Raw genomic sequence first — 27,761 nt, forward strand, 5'->3', positions numbered from 1 at the left:
GCACCATGTAAAAAAAAAATCCTGCAGCACGCAGTGCATAATGAGAAAAAAAATCTCCGACTGTGTTTTTGGATTAATACGCCGACTTTGAGGTGTACATATTTTCGTATAGTTTTTATGGTTATATTCTCGTTTTTGTGGTCACATTTGATAGAATGGAAAACATATTATAGAAATAGAGGTGATTTTGATTGGTTTTACTATGAAAAGTACCTTGAAATGGAGCTCAAATTAGGAAAAAATGTTTGATTTTTGCTGATGTTCAAGAGTAAACAAATGATGTCATTGTCCAATAAATGTCCAACTAGCCATTCTAAATGCAGTCATGAATGGGTTGATGTTATTTATACAATTATTACAATATTGCAGTAGTCTGCATAACAGTAAATCTTCTATTGTTTGTTTGATTAAGAATTCAAAATAGAAAGGAAGAGTAATATCAGAGGGGCCTGGAGATATGACTGATGAACAAAGAAAATGTTGTTTTAGAGCCAGGAATGTCTGCACTGTTCATTCTGGACACTATTTTGAAATTGGCATATTTTTTAATTTTCGTGAAATTGGCCAATTGCTAATTTCTGATCACTTCATTGGGTAGTTGAAATCGGTAAATGGGCAGTTTCTTGTACTCAATCGATAGAACAAATGGATTTCTAAAGAAATAGTTATGAGTTTGGTCGACTGGAACAATGGAATTAGCCGAAAATAAGGCTCAAAGTGGGCAAAATCGCCGATTCGTAAATATTGCTGAGGTTGCTAACTTCGCGAGAGCATAATTCTGTAAGTTTTTCATCAAATTTCATACTTTTGGTGTCATTACCATCGGAAAAAGATTCTCTATCATTTCATAAGAAAAAATAATTTTTTTTTTTCAAATATTTTGTGACACCAGGAGACACCTCAGGATTTGGGGTTTCGACACTCGAAGGGTTAAAGGAAGGGTCTGGGATATTGACAGTTTAGAGGACTTCTAAACTGTTGTATCTGAGTGTCTCTGCAAAGACAGTGATTATGTACGAGTGAAGTGAAAGTGTTGAATGATCATGAAAGTATTTTCTTTTTGGGATTTTCTTTCTTTCTTTTTGGGTCACCCTGCCTCAGTGGGGGACAGCCGACTTGTTGAAAAAAAAACAAAAAAACAGTAATATGTTGTACTTGAATGCCATATTTTACAATAATCTTTTCTCAAAACTGAATAATTTATTATCAGTATTACTGTATTCTTTCTTTCTTTCAACACACCGGCCGTATCCCACCGAGGTGGGGTGGCCCAAAAGGAAAAACGAAAGTTTCTCCTTTTACATTTAGTAATATATACAGGAGAAGAGGTTACTAGCCCCTTGCTCCCTATTACTGTATTATATTTAGCATTTTTTTTTTTTACTAATTTGGTCTCTGTCAGACCTACAAGCTCTTAATTCTTTTCATTAATAACATTTATACGTGTATATGTATGTATCCATCCATATATGAGTAATTTTTTTTTTTTTTTTTTTTTTATTTAAAGCAATGCAAATACAAGTTGATATAAAACACAGAACAGATTAATACACTGTCAATAATGTAGAGAGAATTATGGATATACAGTAGGGCCCCACTTATACGGCGGGTTAAATTCCAGGCTGTCGCCGGAAAGCAGACATTTCCGGAAGGCAGAACTCCATTTTTTTTCCATTTATAAATGCATATAAATGCCAGACAACAAGTTTACACTAAATTATATTTAGTAATAGAACTAGGCATTAAAAACACACAAAGTAAAATACAGTCACAGTAAATTCATTACTTATCTTAAAGTATTTGTAATCTTAATGTAGGGAGAGAGGTGAGTAGTACTTATTTGTAGGAAGTCAGGTGCAGGTAGCCCAGGTGTAGGTAGCACTGGTTCCCAGTCTCATACTTAATATACAATATTTAAAAATCCCAAAGAGGTAAAATGCACATACAATACACTCATTATTTACCTTAAAATATGTGTAGTCTTAATATAGGAAGAGAGGTGAGTAGTATTTATTTGTATAAAGTCAGTGTAGGTAGCCATTAGGTGTAGCCTGGGCTGCACCTACCGGCTACCTACACTGTGGCCCAGAGCCATATTATTAACATCGACATGCCTTGTTCACTGAATTTAATCATTTCTAACAACTACCTTTAGATGCCATCATAAACGAAGGTAGAAGTAATGAATAATTCATGCCGAAAATTGTAAACAAAAGCGGAGTGGGGGAGTGGCTGGGCCAAACGCAGTTTTATACACGTTTTCTCTGATGGCTGAACAGAGAAAACATAATGTTGTCCCTCCACCCGGCTCCACAAGTATTATTATCAGAGCATATAAAATATGCAATAAATGCCAGACAACAAGTTTACACTAACTTATATTAAGTTAGCAATAGAAATAGGCATTAAAAACACAATAAAAGGTAAGATACACACAGAGTACTACACTTATTACTTACCTTAAAATATTAATATTAATGTGTGAGAGGTGAGTGGCAGGGTGTTTATTGAATAAAATCAGAATGGCACACCATCATCCTCTAACTTGGCACTTAAAGCAAGAGGCTTACGACTTCTCTTTTTATTACAGCTAACCTTAGACGCCATCGTCAATGAGAGCCAACTAGTTAACGAAAGAGTAAACGAGAGAGAGAACGAGATACAGAATTGAGACAATGTAAGAACTCAAACTGAACAGGTAGTGGACGATCACTTGGTCAGGCGAAATAAATGCGTATTAATATGTGTCTACTTTTAGTTCCTTCACATCCATTTGTAAGAGTTTGTAAAACATTTACCTCAATATTTTTTTTATTTGTGGCCCGGTGGCCTGGTGGCTAAAACTCCCGCTTCACACACGGAGGGCCCGGGTTCGATTCCCGGTGGGTGGAAACATTTCGACACGTTTCCTTACACCTATTGTCCTGTTCACCTAGCAGCAAATAGGTACCTGGGTGTTAGTCGACTGGTGTGGGTCGCATCCTGGGGGACAAGATTGAGGACCCCAATGGAAATAAGTTAGACAGTCCTCGATGACGCACTGACTTTCTTGGGTTATCCTGGGTGGCTAACCCTCCGGGGTTAAAAATCCGAACGAAATCTTATCTTAATCTTATCTTATCTTATCTTATTTTAATAATAATTACCTCACAATACAAATACTCTTACATTGTGTACAAGTTAGTTCAGAATAAACAAACAGCAACACACCATTTTTAGAGTGAATGAAGAAAATAATATTAATAATAATAATATTATTATTATTATTATTAGTAGTAGTATTAATATTAATAATAATAATAATAATAATTATTGTTATTATTTATTATAAAAAGCAATAAACCCACAAAGGTCGTGAATTGCTATACATAGAGTAAAGGCATATGAAAAGAATATTTTTCTACAGTTACCCCCCAGTGTTTGACTAGAGAAAACGTAATTCTTTCGACACTACCTACACAGCTGCTTCGTAAACAAATCTCATATTTACATAAATTTTTATTCTGAGTGTATGTATCATGTTTATATGCTATGTAATGGGTTTCATATATAATTTTGAGGAAAATATCATAGATGGATTAATGAAAATGCCTATATTGATGTAAAATAAGACATTTAGTGTGCCCAAGAGTGATTATTATTATGTAGTATTGGCATCATGAGTAGAGAGAGACTTAGCGATTTTAACCCTTTGACTGTTTCAGGCCCCTCTCTATGTCGCCAAATATTAAAAAAAAAAAAAATAATTTTTCTTATGAAAATGTTAGGAATATTTTTAGTAGTGTTTTAAGCCTAAAAAAATTTTTTTGCCATCAGTACTTACCGAGATATAGAGCCGCAAAGTTTGCAGAAAGTGACGTGCGTACGGCAACAGCGGCGACCGCCGCCCACCCGGTATTCTTTTATTTACTCTAATTCAAAGGTTTCTTGCATTTTTCAATATTTTTCTGTTCCAGGTAACTTATGTGGCCTGTGAGACCAATGTAAGGTGCATTGTTCAAATATACACTCACTGTTTACAACACAATAACAGAACAAACTTTATCACTATTAGTTGTGTATACACTTTGTTTACACAAACAAACAATACTATTACTATTGTTCCATAATATATATACATATGTACAGTCACTAAACACGTTCCTAGAACTGCTGCAGCTTGTGGAACTCTTTGAAACATGGGTATATGCAGAGGGGCACTTCACACTCCTCACACATAAAACGAGTGTCTCTGCATGTTTGTGGGCGTTTTGTGGTATGCATACATACATAACACCTCTTCTGAGCATTTTTCTTGGCAGTAGTAGGAGGCAGTTGTATGGAGTAGTGATCACCAGGCCTCAAACGAGATGATGTCTGTGGGCGCTGGTCTATTGCAGGAGTTGCTCCTTGGTACTTTGCAATTATTTGTCTGATTACTGACAGGCAAAATTCACCATATTTTGGTGTTTTGTTGGTCTTCAACTTGTATATGTTATAAGCATTTAGCATAGAGATATCAACAAGATGGAAAAAAAGTTTTATATACCACTTATAACTCTTGCGTACACAGTCTGCAAACCCAATCTGCATGTCACATTTGTCCACTAAGCTGCAGGCTTTAGAATGGGTTCATTGGTCTCTCTGTTGTCCCTGCCACTGGGTACCATTTCGTTTCTGTGAACTGATGTCAATAATGTGACATCACGTTTGTCATGCCACCGAAATGCCATGATGTCATTGGCAGCAAAGGCTTGCACCTCACCTCTGCGAGTGCCAGCGTTGAACCTTGGCATATGTTTACGATTACCACGCACTGTGCCACACACGTCTGTCAAGTTCACTCGCAAGAAATCACTGATTAAGGGGCTTGTGTACCAGTTATCAGTAAATAACATATGCCCCTTACCAAGATATGGTTCCATCATTGTTCGAACCACATCACCAGAGATACCCAATAACTTCATGGTATCTCTCAAAGTATTACTGCCAGTGTACACAATTATATCCAAAACTAGACCACTTCTGCAATCACACAGTACAAATAGCTTTATACCAAAGCATTTCCTCTTGCTTGGTATATATTGCTTGAATGAGAGTCTTCCTTTGAATAAAATCAAGGACTCATCAATAACAAGCTTCCTGAAGGGATAAAAATACATGCAGCACTTTTGTTGCAGGTACATAAACACATTTCTGATCTTATATAACTTGTCATTTCTGTCAGGCCTGGTTTTGTCTGAAAAGTGTAACATACGTAACAGTATCAGGAAACGATTGACACCTATAATGTCACTAAAACCTGGAGTTGAAACCAGGTGTTCTGTTGCCCAGTATGTGGTGACAGTGTGCTTATACACATGTGGCATAAGCATTATTGTGGCAAAAAACAGGTACATCTCTGCCACAGTTGTCTCCTTCCACTTGTGTAGCCGTGATTTTGGTGAGAGAATTGTATTTGCCATGGTGTAATCACAGTATGTGTTTGTTTCCCTGACAATGATGTCCATCAGGGGTTCATCGAAGAATAACTCAAAGAAGTCCAGTTCACTGGCATTGTTCCCAAGTGGACATGATGGCTTTATTCCACTTTCTGTTTCATCAAAGTCATGGGGACTGGGAACAAACTCGTCACCGTCCTGCCAATCCCAGAAGCGGTCTGCTGGTGGGGTCTGGATATTGTACCGTGGTTGTGGTTGTGCAGGTTGTGGTTGTGCAGGTTGTGGTGGTGCAGGTTGTGGGAGTGTGGGGTAGGGTGAGGCTGGTTGTTGTGCTGCGTCAGCAGCGTGGGTAGTAGCGTGGCTCGCTGATGGTGCCACATGGGCCATGCCACCCTCACTATCACCACCACTGCCTCCTCCCTCACTGTCACCATTCATACCCATCGTTACAATATCGTCATCTTCACTATCAGGTCGTGGTGTAGGGCCACGGGATGTGCTCCCAGAGTTTCTCCTTCCCCTTGGAACAACATATGAAACACTACCAGACCGCATGCTACGTCGTACATACTGCCACTTCACTGGGGAATATTCACTCTCACTGTCACTAGAACTGCTTTCAATGACCTTGAAATCACTATCACTATCACTATCACTGCTATCATCTGGGTGTTGTACACGACCAAATAGTTTCCTCTTTCGTCCTGGTACAGGCGAACGTGAACATGAACAAGCCGGCGCAGCACCAGAGGTGGAAGGTTGTGGGTCATCTGGGTTTTCATCACCAATTACGTTATCCTGGGCACTTTTTCCGGTAACACTCACTTCAAAACCCTGGAATTCACTGTCACTGACATTTTCATCGCTGTTAGAGCTATCACTTGGGAACAAAAGACCTCCAATCCGCCGAGGAGTGAGGAACTTCTTACCGAGAGGCATGGTGAAAATGGACTAACAACATGGCGTTCCCACAATGCACCGCTGGGTCCCAGATATTTTTCACAGGGTGCACACCGACCACTGAGACCCATTCTCTCTCGTGTAGACCTACCAGGCCTTTGGCGCTTGATTTGAAGCCGCTAGAATTTGTGCATATAAATACATCAGAAACATTGGCTCGTAAGACGTATTTATACGTCGGAAACAGTCAAAGGGTTAATGTGTACCTGCACACCAGCACAATGTGTAAGTATATTTAGGTACAGGTACACATAAGTATAATTATCAGAGTACATATAAAATATGCAGTAACTTTAAAACACTTGAAATTTTGGAAAGTTTCCTGACGTAATAGATGTGGTCACGGAAAATGTAAACAAACCGGGTGGGGCTCCGTATTTAAAAGACCGCTTGCCGTATGAATGTAGTCAGTGAGATAGTTGTAATGAGGTGGATCATATCCCAAAGTGCAGTTAATGTGTTGATGTTCAGAGGACAGTGTCTAAAATTACTATCATGGTGAACTCATGATTTTGGTGATTATTGCCACTCATGACCAGTTTCTGACCAGGTCTCCTGGTTGATGGCCTTGCAAGTTTGGCTGTTATCCAACTTACACCCTCTCTCTAAAATCTTTGAAAAATTAATCCATAAGCGTATCTGTTCCTACCTCATCTCCCACAACATACTCAACCCTTGTCAATTTGGGTTCAAGCCTAATAAAAATACTAATGATGCCATTATCCTCATGCTAGAACATACATGTATGTATACAGCAATAGACAAAAAAGAAGTCCCAATGGGGATCTTCATTGACTTATGTAAAGCTTTCGATACAGTTGACCACGACTTGCTCCACATAAAATTGTCGCACTGTGGTATAAGAGGGCACTCCCTCAACTACCTAAAGTCATACCTCAGCAACAGAAGCCAATATGTGTACACAAATGGGGCAAACTCTTCCGCACAGCCAATTACAGTTAGTGTCCCACAGGGAAGTGTCCTAGGCCCTCTTCTCTTTCTCATATACATAAATGACCTACCAAATGCATCGCAACTACTCAAACCCACACTGTTTGCAGATGACACTACATACGTCTACTCTCACCCGAGCCCAGTCATGCTAGCCAATACTGTAAATACCGAATTACAGAAAATATCAACCTGGATGAGGACCAACAAACTTACTCTAAAAATTGACAAAATCTACTACATCCAGTTTGGTAACAGAGCTACAGATGTGTCTCTAAACATAATGATAAATGGATTACCTATCACAAAACTCACAGAGGGAAAATTCTTAGGAATCCACCTTGATAATAGACTCAAATTTCAAACACATATACAACAAATTAACCAAAAAATTTCCAAGACCGTAGGCATACTATCGAAGATACAGTACTATGTTCCACAGTCAGCCCTCCTGGCCCTATATCACTCACTTATTTACCCCTATCTCACCTATGGAATTTGTGCATGGGGCTCAACAACAATAAACCATCTCAGACCACTAATCACCCAACAAAAGGCTGCAGTCAGAGTGATAACAAATTCCCACTACAGACAACACACTCCACCAATATTCTAAACTCTAAACCTACTCACAATACAAAACATCCATACTTATTACTGCACCTACTACATACATAGAACACTTAACTCTGACATAAACCCTCCCCTGAAACATCTCCTTACCAACCTTAACAGAACACATGACCATAACACAAGGCACAGATCACTCTTTGATGTTCCTCGTGTCCATCTCACGCTATGCAAAAGCTCAATGCACATAAAAGGCCCTAAAATCTGGAATTCATTACCTGTGAATATAAAAGAAACACTGTCTGTTTATAAATTCAAGTCTCTTCTCAAAAATCACTTACTCACCCACAACTAAATAAATACTGAATAATTGTATCTCATAAATTGTATCTCATATATGTATCTCATTATTGTATCTCATAAATGTCAACCTGTGACCCAATCAAACTTTGTTACTATTTAACTTCATTACCTAACAGAATACTCCATTCTACTGATTACACAGCAACACAGTAAATGACCATATGGCCTGTCTTTGTAATACTCATTTGTACTAAATTGTTATCTGTTTTACAATAATTTTTGTACCACTGAATATGTCATTGCTTAGTTAATCTTAAGTTAATTTTAAGCCTGCCCATAATGCTCTGCATACAAAGGGCTTTGGCATGCTGCACTTTAAAAATTGTATTCCTTGTACTTCTCTGTATCATGTTCAAATTAATAAATAAATAAATAAATAAATAAATGAATAGTGTTCAGTGTACATAGTCCAGTTTAGCCCCACAGCTGAAACTTATCAAGTACTGCTCAAATTCTGAAGTCACCACAGTTATTAACCCTTTCAGGGTCCAAGGCCCAAATCTGGAGTCACGCACCAGTGTCCAAGAATTTTCAAAAAAAAAATTTGTTATTTTTTCTTATGAAATCGTAGAGAATCTTTTTGTGAAGGTAATAAAACAAAAAGTACGAAATTTGGTGGAAAATTGACGAAATTATGCTCTCGCGAATTTTGATGTGTCAGCGATATTTACGAATCGGCGATTTTGCAGACTTTGACTCCCATTTTAGGCCAATTACATTATTCCAGTCAACCAAATTCTTAGCTATTTCACTAGTATTACTTCTATTCTATCGATTGAGCACAAGAAATCACCAAGTCAACTATTTCAACTACAAAATAAAGTGATCAGAAATTGTTAATTTGGCCAATTTAACACAAAGTTCAAAATATTCCAATTTCAAAACAGGGTCCAGAATGAACAATGTAGGCATTCCTGGCACTAAACTAACATTTCCTCTGTTCATTAGTTATGTTTTGAGGCTTTACAAATAAATTCCATTTTGACTTTTTATTCACATAATGAATTTTTATTCACACCAAAAAATAGAAGATTTACTGTTATGCAATACTGTAATAATTGTATAAATATCATCACCATATTTGTGAATGTATATTAGACCCACCAGCTGACGTGTAGATTAGACGTGTGAGGTCGTTTGTTTACTCTTGAATATCGGCAAAAATTTAACATTTCTGCTACTTTGAGCTCAGTTTCAAGCCATTTCCAGTGCTAAAACCAATCAAAATATGTCTTCCATTCTATCAAATGAGACCAAGAAATCGCAAATACAACTATAAAAAACATACGAAAAAACACTGCAAAGTTGCTGTTTTAATCGAAAAATCATGATTTCATTTTTTTTCTCTCATTATACACAGTGTGCTACAGGATCTGTTTTATGTGGTGCACACATACCACATAGATGTATTCTCTCATATCTAGGCCCAAATGTACCACTCACAGTTTATCAGAGTGAGCTGAGCTCATGGCGTAGATCTACGGTTTGGACCCTGAACGTAAAGCCGTAGATCTACGGGACGGACCCTGAAAGGGTTAATTCACTAAAAAACAAATCAGGAAATCTAGCTCACATCCCACCACTAGTGTTCAAACGAGTGGTTCATATTCTCTTACCCACCACTAGTGTTCAAATGAGTGGTTTATGTCCTCTCACCCACCATTACATTACTCTTCAACAAATAACTAGAAACCAGCACTTTCCTGACATTTCTCAGGATAACAAGGGTTTCTCCAATACACGAAGGTGGGGACCCAAGAGATGTAAATAACCATAGGCTACCCAAATAACCTGCCTTTGTGTGGACTCAAATTTCTTTTCCTTCCAAGGTAAATATCATTCTCAAACCTTCGGTGTCACTATGGGCTCTCCTCTTTCTCCTGTTCTTGCTAATCTTTATCTGGAATACTTCGAGACTGTTCTTCCTACTATTGATGTGCGCCCTTCACTCTGGCTCCACTATGTAGATGATATTTTTGCTCTGTGGTCTCATGACCCTAGTCTCTTCCAGCCATTTCTTGATGATCTTAATAATCTAGCCCTATCCAATAAGTTTAAAGCTGAATGAAAATCTAATTCCTTGCTTCCTTTCCTTGATGTCCATGTCCACTGCTCAGATACAGGTTTTGCCTTTTCCGTGTACTGCAAGCCTATGCACAGTTGCATGTACATTCACTACTTTTCTTATGCTTCCTCTGTCAAGAAAAGTGTTCTTATCTCCCTCTTTCTCCATGTTCTCCGCATTTGTGATCCTCATTTCCTAGAATCAGAAAATTCCACTCTTCATAATTCATTTTCCCATCTTGGCTACCCTTCCCATTTCATAGACTCTGCCTTCTCACGTGCTAAACGGACTTTCTTCTCTCCCAAACTCTCTACTCATGGGAACTCTCCTGTCCTTTGCCTTCCCTACATTTCTGGTCTTTCTAATCTCAACAACTCTCTCCTTTCCTTAGACATCAAACTTACTTTTCATCAGACTAACACTCTTCACACTAATATAGTTCGTACCTCTACTCCCTCTATAGATGCTCCTAGTGTCTACTCTATTTCTTGTTCCTCCTGTCCTCTTTAGTACTTTGGAGAAACTGGCTGAACTCTTTCTGACAGACTTAGGGAGCACAAAAGTAGTGTTTGGCTTGCCGACACCAACAGTGCTCTTTTCTGTCATGTCAGAGATCACAGTCATCCTATTGACTGATCTTCTGCTAAACCTGTCTACCTTACTTCCAACTTTCACAGTCACTGTCTGTTTGAATCCTCCCTTATACACAATTTTATTTGTATGAATCTTTGTCATGGCTTTGTCTCTGTAGAAGCCTTCCTTTCCCATTCTCCGTCTTCTCCATTCCTCTTTCCTCTTTCTCCTTTGGGTTTTCTTTCTTCTTCCTTGGGTATTTATTCCTTTATCCCCCCCCCCTCTGTGTTCTTGCTAATACTCTCTGTGGGCTCCTAGCTCCCTTGCAGTACTCCTCTTTCTTAGTAGTATTTGACTGACTCCACTACTATTATTGCTTCCTCTACCACTGCTACTAATACTTCCACTACTACTACCTCTACTACTACCTCTCTTGTCCCATCTGTGTCTGCTGGCCTATATATACTCCCTCCTTCTCTCCTTTTCAATAGTGTGACTTTGCAAATGGTCCAAGTCAGACCGAAACATCGTCGTGAGCTCCTCTCTTCTATGTGCGGGTTATTTGTGTATTGTTCCAGTCATGGTATTGTGCCTTTTTTTGTTATTTAGCTATAGGCTAATATCAAACTTGCCTTTACTGTCCAGAATCTTTGAGAAACTCATACACAGGAGATTATACTCCTTTTTAACATCACAAAACATTCTCAACTCCTGCCAGTTTGGCTTCAGGAGAAACAAAAGCACAAATTATGCAATTATAAAAATGCTAGACCTACTTTACACAGCACTGGAAAAAATTTGAATGTCCACTAGAACTCTTTATCGACCTAAGGAAAGCTTTTGATACAGTTGACCACAGCATCCTGTTTCACAAACTTGTTCATTACCTTACTAACCGACTGCAATACTTCTCTATTAAGGACACACCCTCCTGAACAAGACCTCCGGACATTGGCGTTCCACAGGAAAGCGTCCTGGACCCCCTACTATTTCTTTTATATATTAACGACCTTCCAAATGAATTACAGCAACTTATACTTATTCTCTTTGCTGATAATACAACTTTTGTCATCTCCCACCCAAATCTTGCATCACTCAACAACATTGTTAATGAAGAGCTCTTAAAAATTTCAACCTGGATGACTACCAAAAAACTTACTTAACATTGACAAAACATTCTATATTATGTTTGGGAGCAGAGCAAATAGTGTCCAGCTAAACATTATGATTGACAATACTCATATTGCACTTTGACAGTAACTTGAAATTCAACACCCATATCCAACACACAACAAAAAATGTGTCAAAAACAGTTGGCATCATTTCAAAGGTACATCATTATGTACCATAAGCAGCACTACTTACATTACTAGCCGTATGTGGCAAAAATGTGGAAAAATGTATATTCTGTCTTCTGTTTACAAATAAATTCATTCTAATTGTATTTTAAAAAATTCTGATAATACAATATTGTGATTTTTAATAACTGCATTATACAGTGTACAATATTTTATCTTGCTCTCTTACAGGCCAATTGTTCTTCATACTTGTTTTAACATAAACCGCAAGAAGGATCCTAAACACAACCATGTAATTGCCCTCTACACAAATCACGACTCTCTCTGCATGGCAGCAGAGTCAGAAGCTGAGTTGAATGACTGGTTGGGCTTCCTTCATCACCATATGCACCAGGCTGTGACTGGTGCTGATGGACAATCCAGGAAAATGTATGGTATGTCTCTCTTAAAATCTTGGTACAGTATACTTACTTTTAATGTAAATCTCCCCTCTGATAATATTAAGATTTAATTGTTCTTTAGTATCTTTATTATAATGATATAAAAATGTATTTTTTCTTTATCTTTGTTATAATGATGAAATTGATTTTTTCAAAGGAAAAATTTGAATTCATTGAGGTGTCCTTTGTTTTATGATGTAGATGGGTTCCATGCTCATGGCAGATATACTAAGCTCATTCAGGTCATAAACATTATTCTGCATGATAAATATTTTTATATGAAAAATGCATCTCTTTGCAAAAGGTCTTTGCTCTCATGAGGAGCACTGAATGCTCATCTATAGACCTCAGCAGAGTCTATTGTGCACTGTTGCACTCAATGTAGGCTTTCTTCCACTTCCATTTGCCTGTCATTACACATTTATTGTCAGTGCCATAATCTGACACCTCACAATGGTTGAATCACTGTTTGGTATCCAAGACAGTACACATGGGGGAGGTGACATAATCCATGGGCCCTTAGGGAGAAATTGTTTAATGTGTTGAGAACTATATGTTCTGTGGTGGGATGGTTCAAGCCTAATAAAAACTGTACCAACAGAACACACAAAACTGAAGGGGTAGATACACAGCAGGAATGGCACTTTCAGTATCTTCCAACAAGCCTGGTTGAAGTTGACAGCCATGATGACCTTCAGGTAGTTAGAAATCATATTCTGAGCATTGCAGCTGTACCATTCACCTGAATAAGCAACAGCCAACAAGCAACCATGTGTAGTTCCAGATGAAAAACCCTCAAACACAAGGTAATAGTAAGCTAATTACAGGGTCTAGAGATCACTCTGACCTAATGTTGGGTCAACTCCAACCCAGGCATGGTATCCCAAATCTTTACACTACTGGGAGGGTGCACCTTGCTGTGACTTCAGATGTGCTGTCCAGACAGAGACAGATATTATGCCTTGTATTTATAGACCAGATTTTGTAAGGTTGAATGCCCTAAGTAACATGCAAGCTTCACCAAGGGCCCAGCATATATGTCTCCAAAGAGCAATGTAGCTCAGGGGAAACTACATAATGCCCAAGAAGAGGACCATTGTTAAAGGCCTTGACTGGGCAAGTCAAGCAGGACCAATAGGACAGAGCATACTAACAGCTATGTAGATGGCATTAGGTGCTAGTGCGAAGTTCCTTTTTGAACCATCTGGCTGTGGAGTACACCTATGAAGAATGGTTGTAGGAGTACTCTGTCTGATAAGATCTTATTGCAGACCTGGCAAAATGTTACATGGGTTAAACGCAGAGGGACCCAAGGGAGTGGCATCGAACAATGGCCAGGACCCAGGATAGTCACAGGAAGCTTGAATATGGAAGCGTGCAGTAGATACACAGGTAACCCACACATAGAGACAGAAGCTTACGACTATGTTTCGGTCCAACTTGAACCATTTACAAAGTCAAACTAATGCAAGAGAGTGAGGGAGCTAGTATACAGTGGAAACTCGGTACTCAAACAGCTCCCTACTCAAACAAAGCTCAGCACTCGACCAAACAAACACGACCTGCCAGAACATTCTGTAAACTATTTAATGTTTCTTCGCATTTTATTGTGTTTTTTTTTTATATTTAAAGATAAAAGATAAAGATAAAGATTTTATTTCCTTGTAAGGTTACCAAGTGTAATTACAGTTTTGGTCTAATAAGTACAAGGAGGGGTGTTAATGTTGCAGTTTTATAACTGTAGTGTTAAGCACCCCTCTGGCAAGACAGTGATGGGGTGAATGATGATGAAAGTTTTTCTTTTTCGGGCCACCCTGCCTTGGTGGGAATCGGCCGATATGTTAATAAAAAATAAATTAAGTACGAGGAAAGCCACTATCGTGCTGGGGCATTTCGGGCAGACTAATCCTAGTACATAATAACTACTTAATTCTAGATAAGATGATAGTGGTTAAGTTTATTATAATCTTATTTAACCCTTAAACGGTCCAAACAGATCGACGTTCAAATTCATAGTGCTGCAAAAGTAGATCTACTTTTTTTACACATTTTCAAATATAACAAAAAAATGTGGATAAAAGTTTTTACACGTTTTCACATGTAAAACAAAAAAAAAAAAGATCTACATTTTTTTACATACTTTCAGATGTTGAAAAAACGTATATATACGTTTGGACCATTTAAGGGTTAATCTTAAGACTAATGTGAGGTAGTCAAGGTGGAGGTTTATAAGAATAATAATCTCGAACTTGCACATACGTGTAATAAAAACAGTATTATAGTTAATGGTTCAAGCAGTAATATTTCATAGATTGGCAGATGTTTAATAGACTAGAGGTCACATAATATAATAAATGATTAGAAGTTGTTTTGGTTGGTTTGGTTAGTATTGAGAGATGAGATGATTTTTAAGCAAGTCCTAAATTTATAGGTAGTCAGGGGATCCTTTACCGGTTCAGGTAGTGGGTTCCAGATCTTTGGGCCCTTTATGTGTATTGCATTTTTGCATGCTGTGAGACTGACACGAGGGATGTCGAAGAGTGCCTTATGTCTTGTATTGTGACTGTGCGTTCTGTTGAAGTTAGCAAGGAGAAGTTTGAGTGGAGGGCTTATATTGGAGTTTAATATTCTGTATATATAGAAGGCACAATAATATGAGTATATGTCTTATATATTTAGCAATTTCAGAGTTTTAAAAAGTGATGGGGTGTGTTGTCTAGCACAGGAGCTGGTACTCATCCACACAGCAGCTTTCTTTCGGGCTATTCAAGGTTTAAAGTGGTTGGCTGTGGTTTATCCCCAGGCACAAATACCATAGGTGAGGTAGGGATATATTAAAGAGTGGTATAGAGTGTTGTTTGGGGTACATAGTATAGTATTTTTAAAAGGATGCCTACTGATTTGGAAATTTTCTTGGTTATATGTTGGATGTGGGAATGAAATTTAATATTACAGTCAAAGAGAAGACCTAGAAATTTACCCTCAGTGTGTCTTGCAGTAGGGGAACCATTTATTGATATACAGTGGAACCTCCACTAACGAGTTTAATCCGTTCTGTGACCTTGCTGGCATCTGGATTTGCTTGTTTGCAGAGTCAATTTTCCTCATTTAAATTAACTGAAATGCAATTAATCTGTTCCAGTGGAATTCTGTTCTTCAATAATTTCCCTAATATCAACTCTACGGCTTATTTATCTATCACAATTAATCTGATACGACATAATAAACGATATTGATAACATAGAAACCTGATATATACTCTAGAATGAAAAAAATATGTCATTTATGTAGTGGTATCGTCGGCAGACGAGAGTTTGTCTGGAGACCGGACAAAATACTCCTTGAATAATTTCACTAATATCATCTATATGGCTTATTTATCTATCAAAATTCATCTAATATGACATAATAAACAATATAAATAACCTAGAAGCCTGATATATATTCTAGAATGAATAAAGTATGTCATTCATGTAGTGGTATCGTTGGAGGACGAGAGTTTGTCTGGAGACTGGACAAAATACTTCTTGAATAATTTCGCTAATATCATATATATGGCTTATTTATCTATCACAATTCATCTAATATGACATGATAAACAATATAAATACTAACCTAGAAACCTGATATATACTCTAGAATGAATAAAATATGTCATCATGTAACAGGTGGAGATGGCCACAACCACTCCCGCTCTGTTGTGGTAAATAAAGTGTACCCTCGACCAATGATGGCATCGATTAACGATAAATCCGACTAGCGATACATTTTAACGCAAAAATTTTGCCTCGACTAGCGCTAAAAAACTCGACCAACACTATTCGTTCCGTCTGAGACGCGTCCACTTCTGGCCAGTGTTTACAAGCCAGCCAGCCACCGAGGTCGCTTCCAAGCATACAATCGGAGCATTTCATATTATCACAGCCTTTTTAGTGATTGCACCTGCAAAATAAGTCACCATGGGCCCCAAGAAAGCTTCTAGTGCCAACCCTACAGCAAAAAGGGTGAGAATTACTATGGATATGAAGAAAGAGATCATTGCTAAGTATGAAAGTGGAGTGCGTGTCTCCGAGCTGGCCACGTTGTACACAAAACCCCAATCAACCATCGCTACTATTGTGGGCAAGAAAACGGCAATCAAGGAAACTGTTCTTGCCAAAGGTGCAACTATGTTTTCGAAACTGAGATCACAAGTACTCGAAGATGTTGAGAGACTGTTATTGGTGTGGATAAACGAAAAACAGATAGCAGGAGATAGCATCTCTCAAGCGACCATATGTGAAAAGGCTAGGAAGTTGCATGACGATTTAATTAAAAAAATGCCAGCAACTAGTGGTGACGTGAGTGAATTTAAGGCCAGCAAAGGTTGGTTTGAGATATTTAAAGGGAAGGGAAGTAACCCCGGAAAAGGACTTGCCACCTCAAGTCCTAATGGAAGGGGATTCCCCTTCTAAACACAAAGACCATCAGCACTCTCCCCTCCTCCCATCCCATCAATCATCACCAGATCTTCAATAAAGGTAAGTGTCATGTAACTGTGCATGTCTTCTTCAGTTTGTGTGTATTAAAATTAATATTTCATGTGGTAAAAACAATTTTTTTCATACTTTGGGGTGTCCTATATGGATTAATTTGATTTCCATTATTTCTTATGGGGAAAATTAACTTGACTAACGATAATTTTGACTAACGATGAGCTCTCAGGAACGGATTAATAGCGTTAGTCGAGGGTCCACTGTACTGCCATCTAGTGATGGCCTTTTGAAGCCATCTATAATTATAATTATTATTATTAGTGTTAGTATTAGTATTTTTTTTTTTTTCCAACAAGTTGGCCGTCTCCCACCGAGGCAGGGTGACCCAAAAAAGAAAGAAAATCCCCAAAAAGAAAATGCTTTCATCATCATTCAACACTTTCACCACACTCACACATTATCACTGCTTTTGCAGAGGTGCTCAGAATACAACAGTTTAGAAGCATATACGTATAAAGATACACAACATATCCCTCCAAACTGCCAATATCCCAAACCCCTCCTTTAAAGTGCAGGCATTGTACTTCCCATTTCCAGGACTCAAGTCCGACTATATGAAAATAACCGGTTTCCCTGAATCCCTTCACTAAATATTACCCTGCTCACACTCCAACAGATCGTCAGGTCCCAAGTACCATTTGTCTCCATTCACTCCTATCTAACACGCTCACGCACGCTTGCTGGAAGTCCAAGCCCCTTGCCCACAAAACCTCCTTTACCCCCTCTCTCCAACCCTTTCAAGGACGACCCCTACCTCGCCTTCCTTCCCCTATAGATTTATATGCTTTCCATGTCATTCTACTTTGATCCATTCTCTCTAAATGACCAAACCACCTCAACAACCCCTCTTCTGCCCTCTGACTAATACTTTTATTAACTCCACACCTTTTCCTAATTTCCACACAATATAAATATACAATACAATATAAATAATTTGTAATTTTTATTCATATAAAAAACAGAAGATTTACTGTTATGCAGACTACTGCATTATTGTAATAATTGTACAAACAGTGTCAACCCATTCACGACTGCATATTGGAATGGACAGTGACATCATTTGTTTACTCTAAACATTGCCAAAGAATCAAACATTTCAAGGTACTTTTCGTTGTGAAGCCAATCAAAATCATATCCATTTCTGTAATATATCTTCCATTCTGCCGAATGAAACCAAAAAAACGAGAATACAACTAGAAAAACCAAGACGAGACCATTCCCATTAATTGATAAACTAATCGTTAATTTTTTAAGTGTTTTGAACTAGCTCACTTTTGTAAATCTAGTATGGAAGCAAAAAATCGACTGATCAACTGCTCGTATTTGGAAAAACTTGCTCGCAAGTAGAGGTTCTAGTGTATTAAGTTGGATGTTTAAGGCTCTGTTTCCAAAGAGCATGAAGAATGTTTTGTCTATGTTGACAGTGAGTTTGTTGGTCATTATCCAAGTATATATTTTTAGCAGTTCATTGTTTACAGTGTTTCTAAGTACGTATAGCTGGGTTTGTGTGGGAGTAGACATAAGTACAGTGGACCCCCGCATAGCGAACTTAATCCGTGCAAGAATGCGAAATGTTCGCTATGCGAATTAATTTTCCCCATAAGAAATAATGGAAATAAAATTAATCCGTGCAAGACACCCAAAAGTATGAAAAAAAAAATTTTTTACCACAAAAAAATTTTAATTTTAGTACACACAAACTGAAAAAGGCATGCACAATTACATGACACTTACTTTTATTGAAGATCTGGTGATGATTGATGGGATGGGAGGAGGGGAGAGCATTATCTTCTTACTGTTTAGAAGGGGAATCCCCTTCCATTAGGACTTGAGGTAGCAAGTCCTTTTCTGGGGTTACTTCCCTTCTTCTTTTAATGCCACTAGGACCAGCTTGAGAGTCACTGGACCTCTGTCGCTCAACAAATCTGTCCATAGAGCTCTGTACCTGTTCCTTCAAGACTTTCCTAAAATGGGCCATAACATTGTCATTGAAATAGTCACCAGCACGGCTTGCAACAGCTGTGTCAGGGTGATTTTCATCCATAAAGGTTTGCAGTTCAACCCACTGTGCACACATTTCCTTAATAAGTAGGCACAATGGATTCCACAACTGGCATAGGCTTCTCAGGGTTAGCCCCAAACCCTTCAAAATCTTTCTTAATTTCCATACTAATTCTCACCCTTTTTACCACAGGGTTGGCACTAGAAGCTTTCTTGGGGCCCATGGTCACTTATTTTCCAGAAACAGCACCGAAAACACTGTAATAATACGAAATATTCCGAGTGTATGCTTGAATGTTACCGCGGAGGCTAGCTGGTAAACAATGGGACGGGCGGCACATGTGAGGCTGGCTGAGGGCCCACATTGGACGCGTCTCGGACGAAGTTCGCTGAGCGGGTTTTTGTCTACTATGCGGGGCAAAATTTCAGCGAACAAAGCGTTCGCTATGCGGATTGTTCGCTATGCAAGGCGTTCGCTATGCGGGGGTCCACTGTAGTGTCATCTGCGAATAGAACTGATTTATGGAGTTGGGATGCATTTGGAAGATCATTGATGTAAATGAGAAAGAGGAGTGGGCCTAGGACACTACCCTGGGGCACTTCGACAGCTACAGGCTGGATAGTGGGGTGGACTCCATTTGCATATACATACTGGTATCTATTTTTAAGATAAGATTTTAGGTAATTGAGGGAATGTCTTCTGATGCCATAATGATTTATGCTTTAGGTGCGGGAGATTGTGGTCCACTGTATCAAATGCTTTTCGAGGGTCAATGAAGAACCTCAGAGGATGTTCATTTTTATCGAGGGCTGTATATATTAGTTCAAGCATCTGTATAATATGATCATTCGTTCTTTTTTTTTTTTTTGGTCTAAACTCAAACTGGCAGGGGTTAACCCTTAATCTGTCCAAATGTAGATCTACGTTCACGTGCGTAGTGCTCCAACCTTTATTTTCCCCATTTGAAAACATGTAAAAAAAAAAACGTAGATCTACGTTTGGAGGGGGAAACCCCCCACCACCACACCCACCACCACCCCCACCCCACCCCCGGCACGTGGACGTAGATCTACGTTTGGACAGTTTAAGGGTTAAGTATGATGTTGGATATAAGGTAGGAGTAAAGTTGTTTGTGTATTATTTTTTTGAATATTTTAGAAAGTGCAGTGGAACCTTGGTTTTCATTTTTAATTCATTCCAGAGAGTCTGATGAAAACCAAATTCGACGATAACTAAAGCAATACGTATTTCTCATAAGAAATAATGTAAATCTAATTAACCCGTTCCAGACACCCAAAAATATTAACAAAAAATACATTTTATAGAGAATAATTATAGTTTTACATACAGAAAAAATTAGAAATAAATATAAAATGCTAATTTTAATGCATAAATGAGCATTTAAATTAATTTTACCTTTGTTGAAGACTCTTGTTGGCGTACGGAAGACAGCGAGGAGGGGAGAGGGAGGAGTTTATCGTTTGGAAGGGGAATACCCTTCCATAAGGACTTCAGGTATCAAGTCCCTACCCAGGGTTACTTCCCTTCTTTGTCTTTTACTGGCATTAGGACCAGCTTAAGAGTCACTGTACCCCTATTGCACAAAAAATCTGTCTAGAGAGGTCTGTTTCTGGCATCTCTTTAAGATTTGCCTAAAATAGGACATGGCATTGCCATTGAACATTCTGCAGACATGGCTTGCAACAGCTTTGTTAGGGTGATATTTCTCTACAAAACTGCACCTCACTCCACTTTGTGCAAACGTCCTTAATCGCTTTTTAATCGTACTTTTTTACAAGCTCTTTCTTGATTTCTATCATGTTTCTCACCTTCTTTATCAAAGGGCTGGCACTCGGAACTTTCTTTGGCCCCATGGTGGCTTATTTAGCAGTTGCATTCAGTGAACAAGTACAAGAAACAGTCGATTATTACGAAATGTTTCGTATGAACCCAGAGGGTAATGAAACAAAGCCAGACTGACTCAGAATGCGTGCATAGGATGCTCTGTGTGGGCGCGGGCATACGGGCACGTTCGGTACGGTGCACGAAATCCAAGGTGATGAATGAAAACTGGGACAATATTTTGACAAAAAGTCATCAAAAACCAAATTCGACGAAAACCAGGGCAAACAAAAACCAAGGTTCCACTGTAAGGGCAAGTTTGATATAGGTCTGTAGTTGTTCAAGTCAGTTGGATCATCTCCTTTGAGGATCACGCTAACGGTTGCTGTCTCGAGTATGGATGGGAACGTTGAGGACTCTACAGATTTATTGAACATTGTTGCAGTAATGGGTGACAGCACATGTGCAGCTTTTTTAAATATGAATGGTGGCAAGTTATCAAGATCTGCTTTGTTTTTTAATGATTTAATTATGAGTGAGACTTCAGGAGACTTAGTTGGAGCTAGATATAGAGTATTTAGGTAGTTGCCAGTGAGGTAGTCTTTTGGCTGGGTGACTCAGGAAATTGTAATGACACGATTGCAAACAAACCATAGTTGGACGAATCTTATTGAAGCTAGCTGGCCCAGTGGCTAACGCGATGGTCTGGAGTTTTGAGACTCTCTGACCGTGGGTTCAAACCCCACCCGTGGTGTGGTTTGGCTGGGTATTTGAGCTAGGAATATTACTTGCAAGCTTTGATCCTATAGTAGAGAAAACATTAAATTTGTTGGCTTTGTCTACAGGCTATATGTGAGGTTCATCTAGTTAAGTTAAGTTTATTTCTTTGTTTCCAGACTGTTTTCTAGAGCCCAAAATTTTGGAGAGGGTTTGCCAGGTACTTTTCATATCACCTTTTATCTCAATAAATCTATTTTCTTAGCATAATTGCTTGGATTTTTATATTAGTTTTGTGAGTATTGATGTGTATTATTTAGCCAGTTTTTAGTAATTAGGCCTAATCTGGACAGTTTTTCAAGTTGGTGCTTTTTAGCAATGGATTTGAGGATGCTATTTGTTAGCCATGGGCTGTTTATTCTCTTTTCTGTGATCTACTTCATTTTGATCGGACAGTGCATGTTATAAAGGTTTTGGGTTTTATGTAAAAAAAGTTTTGATGTCTTCGTCAGTATTGTTGCTGTCAGCTAGCTCTCTGTCAGTCATTGTCACCTAGTGCTAATAGTAAATTATTTACTGATGTCTCATCACGCAGGCAAACTGAGATCTTTCTCGAGTCTTGAGGCAGTTTACATAAGCTAGTTATGAGAAAGGTGGGGTAGTGATCTGTAGTGTTGTCTGTGATTATATCTGCTTGTAACAGGGATATCGTGTTGGTCCAGATATGATAAAGTAATGAGGCATTTTGTCTCAGAGATTTGTGTTGGCTCATTTATAGAAGGTAGTAGCAAGCAGTTGTTCATAGTACACCTACCATCCGACTTACAACCTGCTCGACATACGACCATTCGACTTATGACCATGTTTTCTATGCCAAATTTCTGGGAAATAAACAACTGTTTGTGTTGTACACAGTGTTTATCCTAAACCTTACAGTATAAAATACAGTACTAACAGCATAAAAAGTAAAGTAAAAAATGAAATACCAAAATAAAACAATAAAATAAAGTCATTACAAAAATGGGATGTTAATATTCAGTAGTAAAGTTCGACTTACGACCATTTCAACTTACGACCAGTTTGTCGGAACCGAACTTGGTTGTAAGTCGGATGGTACCTGTATTTGTGAAATTAGCTACTGGAGGGTCAGATGCTTGGATGAGGTTTATGTTGAAGTCTCCTGTAAGTGTCAGGTGGTGTTTATTCAATTCTGACTCGGTTATCATGTTTCTAAGGTTGCCACTAAAAGTGTAAGTTGTGTGTGGTAGTCTGTAGACTGCTCCATCTGTTATGGGTTTTTTAAGTTTTTTTGATGTGAATTTAGCTATATTGTATATTCACCAGTATATTATATATTCAACCTTGTGCAAGTAAATTTGAATAAATACAATGGACCCTCGGTTATCGGCCATTCCGGCTATCGGCCAACTCGGTTATCGGCAGGGTTTTTGGCTTCTGGTCATCGATTGTTATTTCACTTATCGGATGTATGAGACATGTCGACCTGCCGACCGCCGCAGCTTGCGCGTCAGTCTAGCTGTGTGTCTGGGTGAGTGTGGAAACTTGTGCTTATTCATCCAAATATTTCCATTGTTTTTGGAGGTTTTTCGTTAAGTGCAACTGTGAAATAAGTTACCATGGCCCCAAAGAAAGTTCCTAGTAAAGTTTCTTTGGTAAAGAAAGTGAGAAACACCATGGAATTTAAGAAGGAAGTTGTTGAAAAATATGAGAGGGGCCTTCGAGTGCTTGAGCTTGCCAGGATGTATGGGAAGAATAAACCAATAATCACTTCTATCCTGGCAAAAAATGCTGATGTGGCAAAAGGGGTAAATGTGCTAACCAAACAAAGGCCACCAATAATTGAAAATATGGAGAAGTTGTTGTTGCTGTGGATCACCGAAAAGCAATTAGCGGGAGACAGTGTTGTGGAATCCATTATTTGTGAGAAGGCAAGGCGGTTGCATGTGGATCTTGTGGAGAAAATGCCTGGAACAAGTAGTGATATGAGTGAATTTAGGGCCCGCGAAGGCTGGTTTGAGAGATTTAAGAAGCATAGTGGCATACACAGTGTGGTAAGGCTTGGCAAGGCTGCAAGTTCTGACAAATGTGCGGCTGAAAAATTCGTACAGGAATTCCAAAGGTACATTGAGGCTGAAGGATTCAAACCCCCAACAAGTGTTCACTTGTGACAAAACAGGCCTGTTCTGGAAGAAAATGCCAAAGAGGACCTACATTACTCAGGAGGAAAATGCACTACCAGGCCACAAGCCTATGAAAGACAGGCTTACTCTTTTGTTTTGTGCTAATGCTAGTGGGGATTTCAGAGTGAAGCCTTTACTGGTGTATCACTCAGAAAATCCCAGAGTGTTCAAGAAAAACAATGTCTTCAAGAGTAAATTGTGTGTGATGTGGCAAGCTAATAATAAGGCATGGGTCACACGGCAAATTTTCAAAGAGTGGGTCAATGATATATTTGGCCCAAGTGTAAAAAAATACCTCCTGGAAAATAAATTGCCACTCAAGTGCCTCCTGGTACTGGACATTGGTCCTGCTCATCCTCCAGACTTGGAAGACCAGTTGTTTAGGGACTTGAGGTTTATAACAGTGAAGTTCTTGCCTCCTAACACCACTCCTCTCCTCCAGCCCATGGACCAGCAGGTCATTTCTAACTTCAAAAAACTCTTTACCAAAGGAGTGTTTCAAAGGTGCTTTGAAGTGACCTCGGACACAAATTTGACCTTAAAAGAGTTCTGGAGGAATCACTTCAATATCTTCCACTGCATAAGCATTATAGGTAAGGCTTGGCAGGGAGTACTTCCAGGACTTTGAACTCTGCTTGGAGAAAATTGTGGCCAGGTTGTGTCTAAGAGAGGGATTTTGAAGGGTTTGAGGCTGATCCTGAGGACCCTCTGCCTGTTGTGGATTCTAGTGTGGCATTGGGGAAGTCCATGGGGTTGGAGGTTAGTGGTGAGGATGTTGAAGAGTTGGTGAACTAACACAGGGAAGAGCTAACCACTGAAGAGCTGCAAGAGGTTCAACTCGAACAGCAACAGACTGCAACTGAGGAACTTGCTTCAGAGAAGGAGGAAGAGGGAGTGAAGGAGGTGCCTTCTTCGGAGATTAAAGAGATTTGTGCAATGTGGACTAGGGCGTAAGCTTTTGTAGAGAAATACCACCCTGACAAAGCTGACACAAGCCATATCTGTAACATGTTCAGTGACAAAACTTTGTCCCACTTCAGGGAAATCTTAAAGAGATGCCAGAAACAGAGCACTCTTGACAGTTACTTTGTGTGACAGGTGTGCAGTGACTCTCAAGCTGGTCCTAGTGGCATTAAAAGACAAAGAAGGGAAGTAACCCCAGAGAGGGACTTGTTACCTGAAGTCATTACAGAGGGGGATTCCCCTCCATAATGTATTTACATTGTATTTACATTAATTCTCATGGGAAATATTATTTCGGTTTTCGGCCATTTCGGTTTTAGGCCAAGCTTCTGGAACGGATTATGGCTGATAACCGAGGGTCCATGGTAAGTCACCATGGGGCCTACAAAGATTAGTGATAACAGCTAACCAAAACGAAAATTGGTTGGGAAGAATTCGTTTGACACTCGAACAGCCTTCTGAAATGAATAACCCTTTCAGGGTCTGTCCCATAGGTACAGCTTGGTAGCCAGTGTCGGTCCCGTGTTTATACGCCAAAATTCTAGTGCCTTCAGATCTGGTGGAATAAAGCTGGTAGGCCCACTTATGAAAGAATGGATCTGCATGGTCAGTGTGTGCAGTATAAAAAAAATCCTGCAGCACACAGTGAATAATGAAAAAAAGCCTCCGATCATGTTTTTGGTTTAAAACAGCGACTTTGCAGTGTATTTTCGTATGGTACTTATGTATGGTATTTATGGTTTTTGTTCTCTTGGTCTCCTTTGATAGAATGGAAGATATATTACAGAAATAGAGATGATTTTGATTGATTTCATAATGAAAAGTACCATGAAATTGAGCTGAAAGTAGCAGAAATGTTTAACCCCTTGTCTGTTGCAACCCCAAATCCTGAGGTGTCTCCTGGTGTCACAAAAATCCCCCCCCCCTCCCCCCCCCACACACACACAAAAAAATTCTTATGAAATGATAGAAAATCTTTTCCCAATTGTAATGACACCAAAATAATGAAATTTGATGGAAAACTGATGGAATTACGCTCTCGCAAAGTTAGCAATCTCGGCGATATTTACGAATCGGCGATTTCATCCACTTTGAGCCCTATTTTCGGCTAATTCCATTGTTCCAGTCAACAAAACTCATAACTATTTCTTTAGAACTCCATTTTTTCTATCGACTGAGTACAAGAAACTGCCATTTCCTGATTTCAACTACCCAATAATGTCAGAAATTTGCAATTTGGCCAATTTCACGAAAATTAAAAAATATGACAATTTCAAAAGAGGGTCCAGAATGAACAATGCAGACATTCTTGGCTCTAAAATAACATTTTCTTTGTTCATCAGTCACATTTCCAGGCCCCTCTGATATTACTCTTGCTTTCTGTTTTGAATTTTTATTCAAACAAAAAATAAAAGATTTACTGTTATGCAGACTACTGCAATATTGCAATAATTGTATAAATAATGTCAACCCATTCATGACTGCATATTAGAAGGGCTACTTGGACATCATTTGTTTACTTTTGAACATCTTCAAAAATCAAACATTTCCCTTAATTTGAGCTCCATTTCAAGGTTCTTTTCATAGTAAAACCAATCAAAATCACCTCTATTTCTATAATAAGTTTTCCATTCTATCAAATGAGACCAAGAAAACGAGAATACAACCATAAATACTATACGAAAATAGACCACAAAGTCGGCATTTTAATTAAAAAAAAGGTCGGAGTTTTTTTTCTCATTATGCACTGCGTGCTGCAGGATTTTTTTTTATATTGTGCACACTGACCACACAGATGCATTCTCTCACATGTGGGCCTAACAGCTTTCTCCTGCTTGATTTGAAGCCGCTAGAATTTATGAGTATATATACGTCAAAAACGGTGGCTCATAAGACGTATATATACGACCAAAACAGTCAAAGAGTTCATTTTTGCCGATGTTCAAGGGTAAACAAATTACGCCATGCTTCCAATACATGTCAACTGGTGAGTCTAATATTCTTTCACAAGTGCGCTGATATTATTTATACCATTTTTACAATATTGTAGTAGTCTGCATAAAAGTAAATCTTCTATTTTTTGTGAGAATAAAAATTCAAAATGGAAAAGAAAAGTAAAATAAGAAGGGCCTGGAGATGTGACTAATGAACAGAGAAAATGTTATTTTAGTGACAGGAATGTCTTGTTTATTCTGAACCCTATTTTGAAATTGGCATCTTTTGAAATTTGGTTGAAATTGGGCAGATTGCCAATTTCTGACCACTTTGTTGGGTAGATGAAATTGGTAAATGGGCAGTTTCTTGTACTCAGTTGATAGAACAAATGGAGTTCTAGCAAAATAGCTATGATTTTAGTCAACTGGAACAATGAAATTGGCTGAAAATAGGGCTTAAAGTGGGCAAAATCGCCGCAGTGTAAATATCACTGTTATCGCTAATATCGCAAGAGCCTAATTTCGTAAGTTTTCCATCAAATTTCGTACTTTTGGTGTCATTACCATTGGAAAAGTTTTTTTTTTTTTGGCCCTGAGAGTGAGTTAAGGATTGGGAGTCTCAACCCTCAAAGGGTTAAGTTCGAGTACTGAGATTCCACTGTACAGTGGACCCTCGGTTATCGGCCATAATCCGCTCCAGAAGGTTGGCTGAAAACTGAAATCGCCAAAAACCGAAATAATATTTCCCATAAGAACTAATGTAAATAGTACAATTAATCCGTTCCAGACAAAAATATTCACAAAAAAAAAAAATTAACAATTATATAAATGTTACATACCTTTATTGAAGGCTAATGCTGGCTTCTGGAATATAGGGAGGAGGAAAGAGGGAGGAGTAGTGCTTGGAAGGTGATTCCCCCTCCATAA

At 38.6% G+C, this 27,761-nt stretch overlaps 1 protein-coding gene across 1 annotated transcript in view; it reads left to right on the forward strand.

Annotated features, from left to right (window-relative positions):
* The window catches only part of chico (insulin receptor substrate 1 chico), a gene marked incomplete in the record, with an annotated part of 785,196 nt that overhangs the window by 456,410 nt on the left and 301,025 nt on the right, over positions 1 to 27,761 (forward strand). The window contains 1 exon segment of the mRNA XM_053781624.2: positions 12,432 to 12,634. Coding sequence (XP_053637599.1) covers positions 12,432 to 12,634 — 203 coding nt within the window.

This window comes from Cherax quadricarinatus, chromosome 6 (genome assembly GCF_038502225.1).
Source record: "Cherax quadricarinatus isolate ZL_2023a chromosome 6, ASM3850222v1, whole genome shotgun sequence".
Taxonomy (NCBI): domain Eukaryota; kingdom Metazoa; phylum Arthropoda; class Malacostraca; order Decapoda; family Parastacidae; genus Cherax; species Cherax quadricarinatus.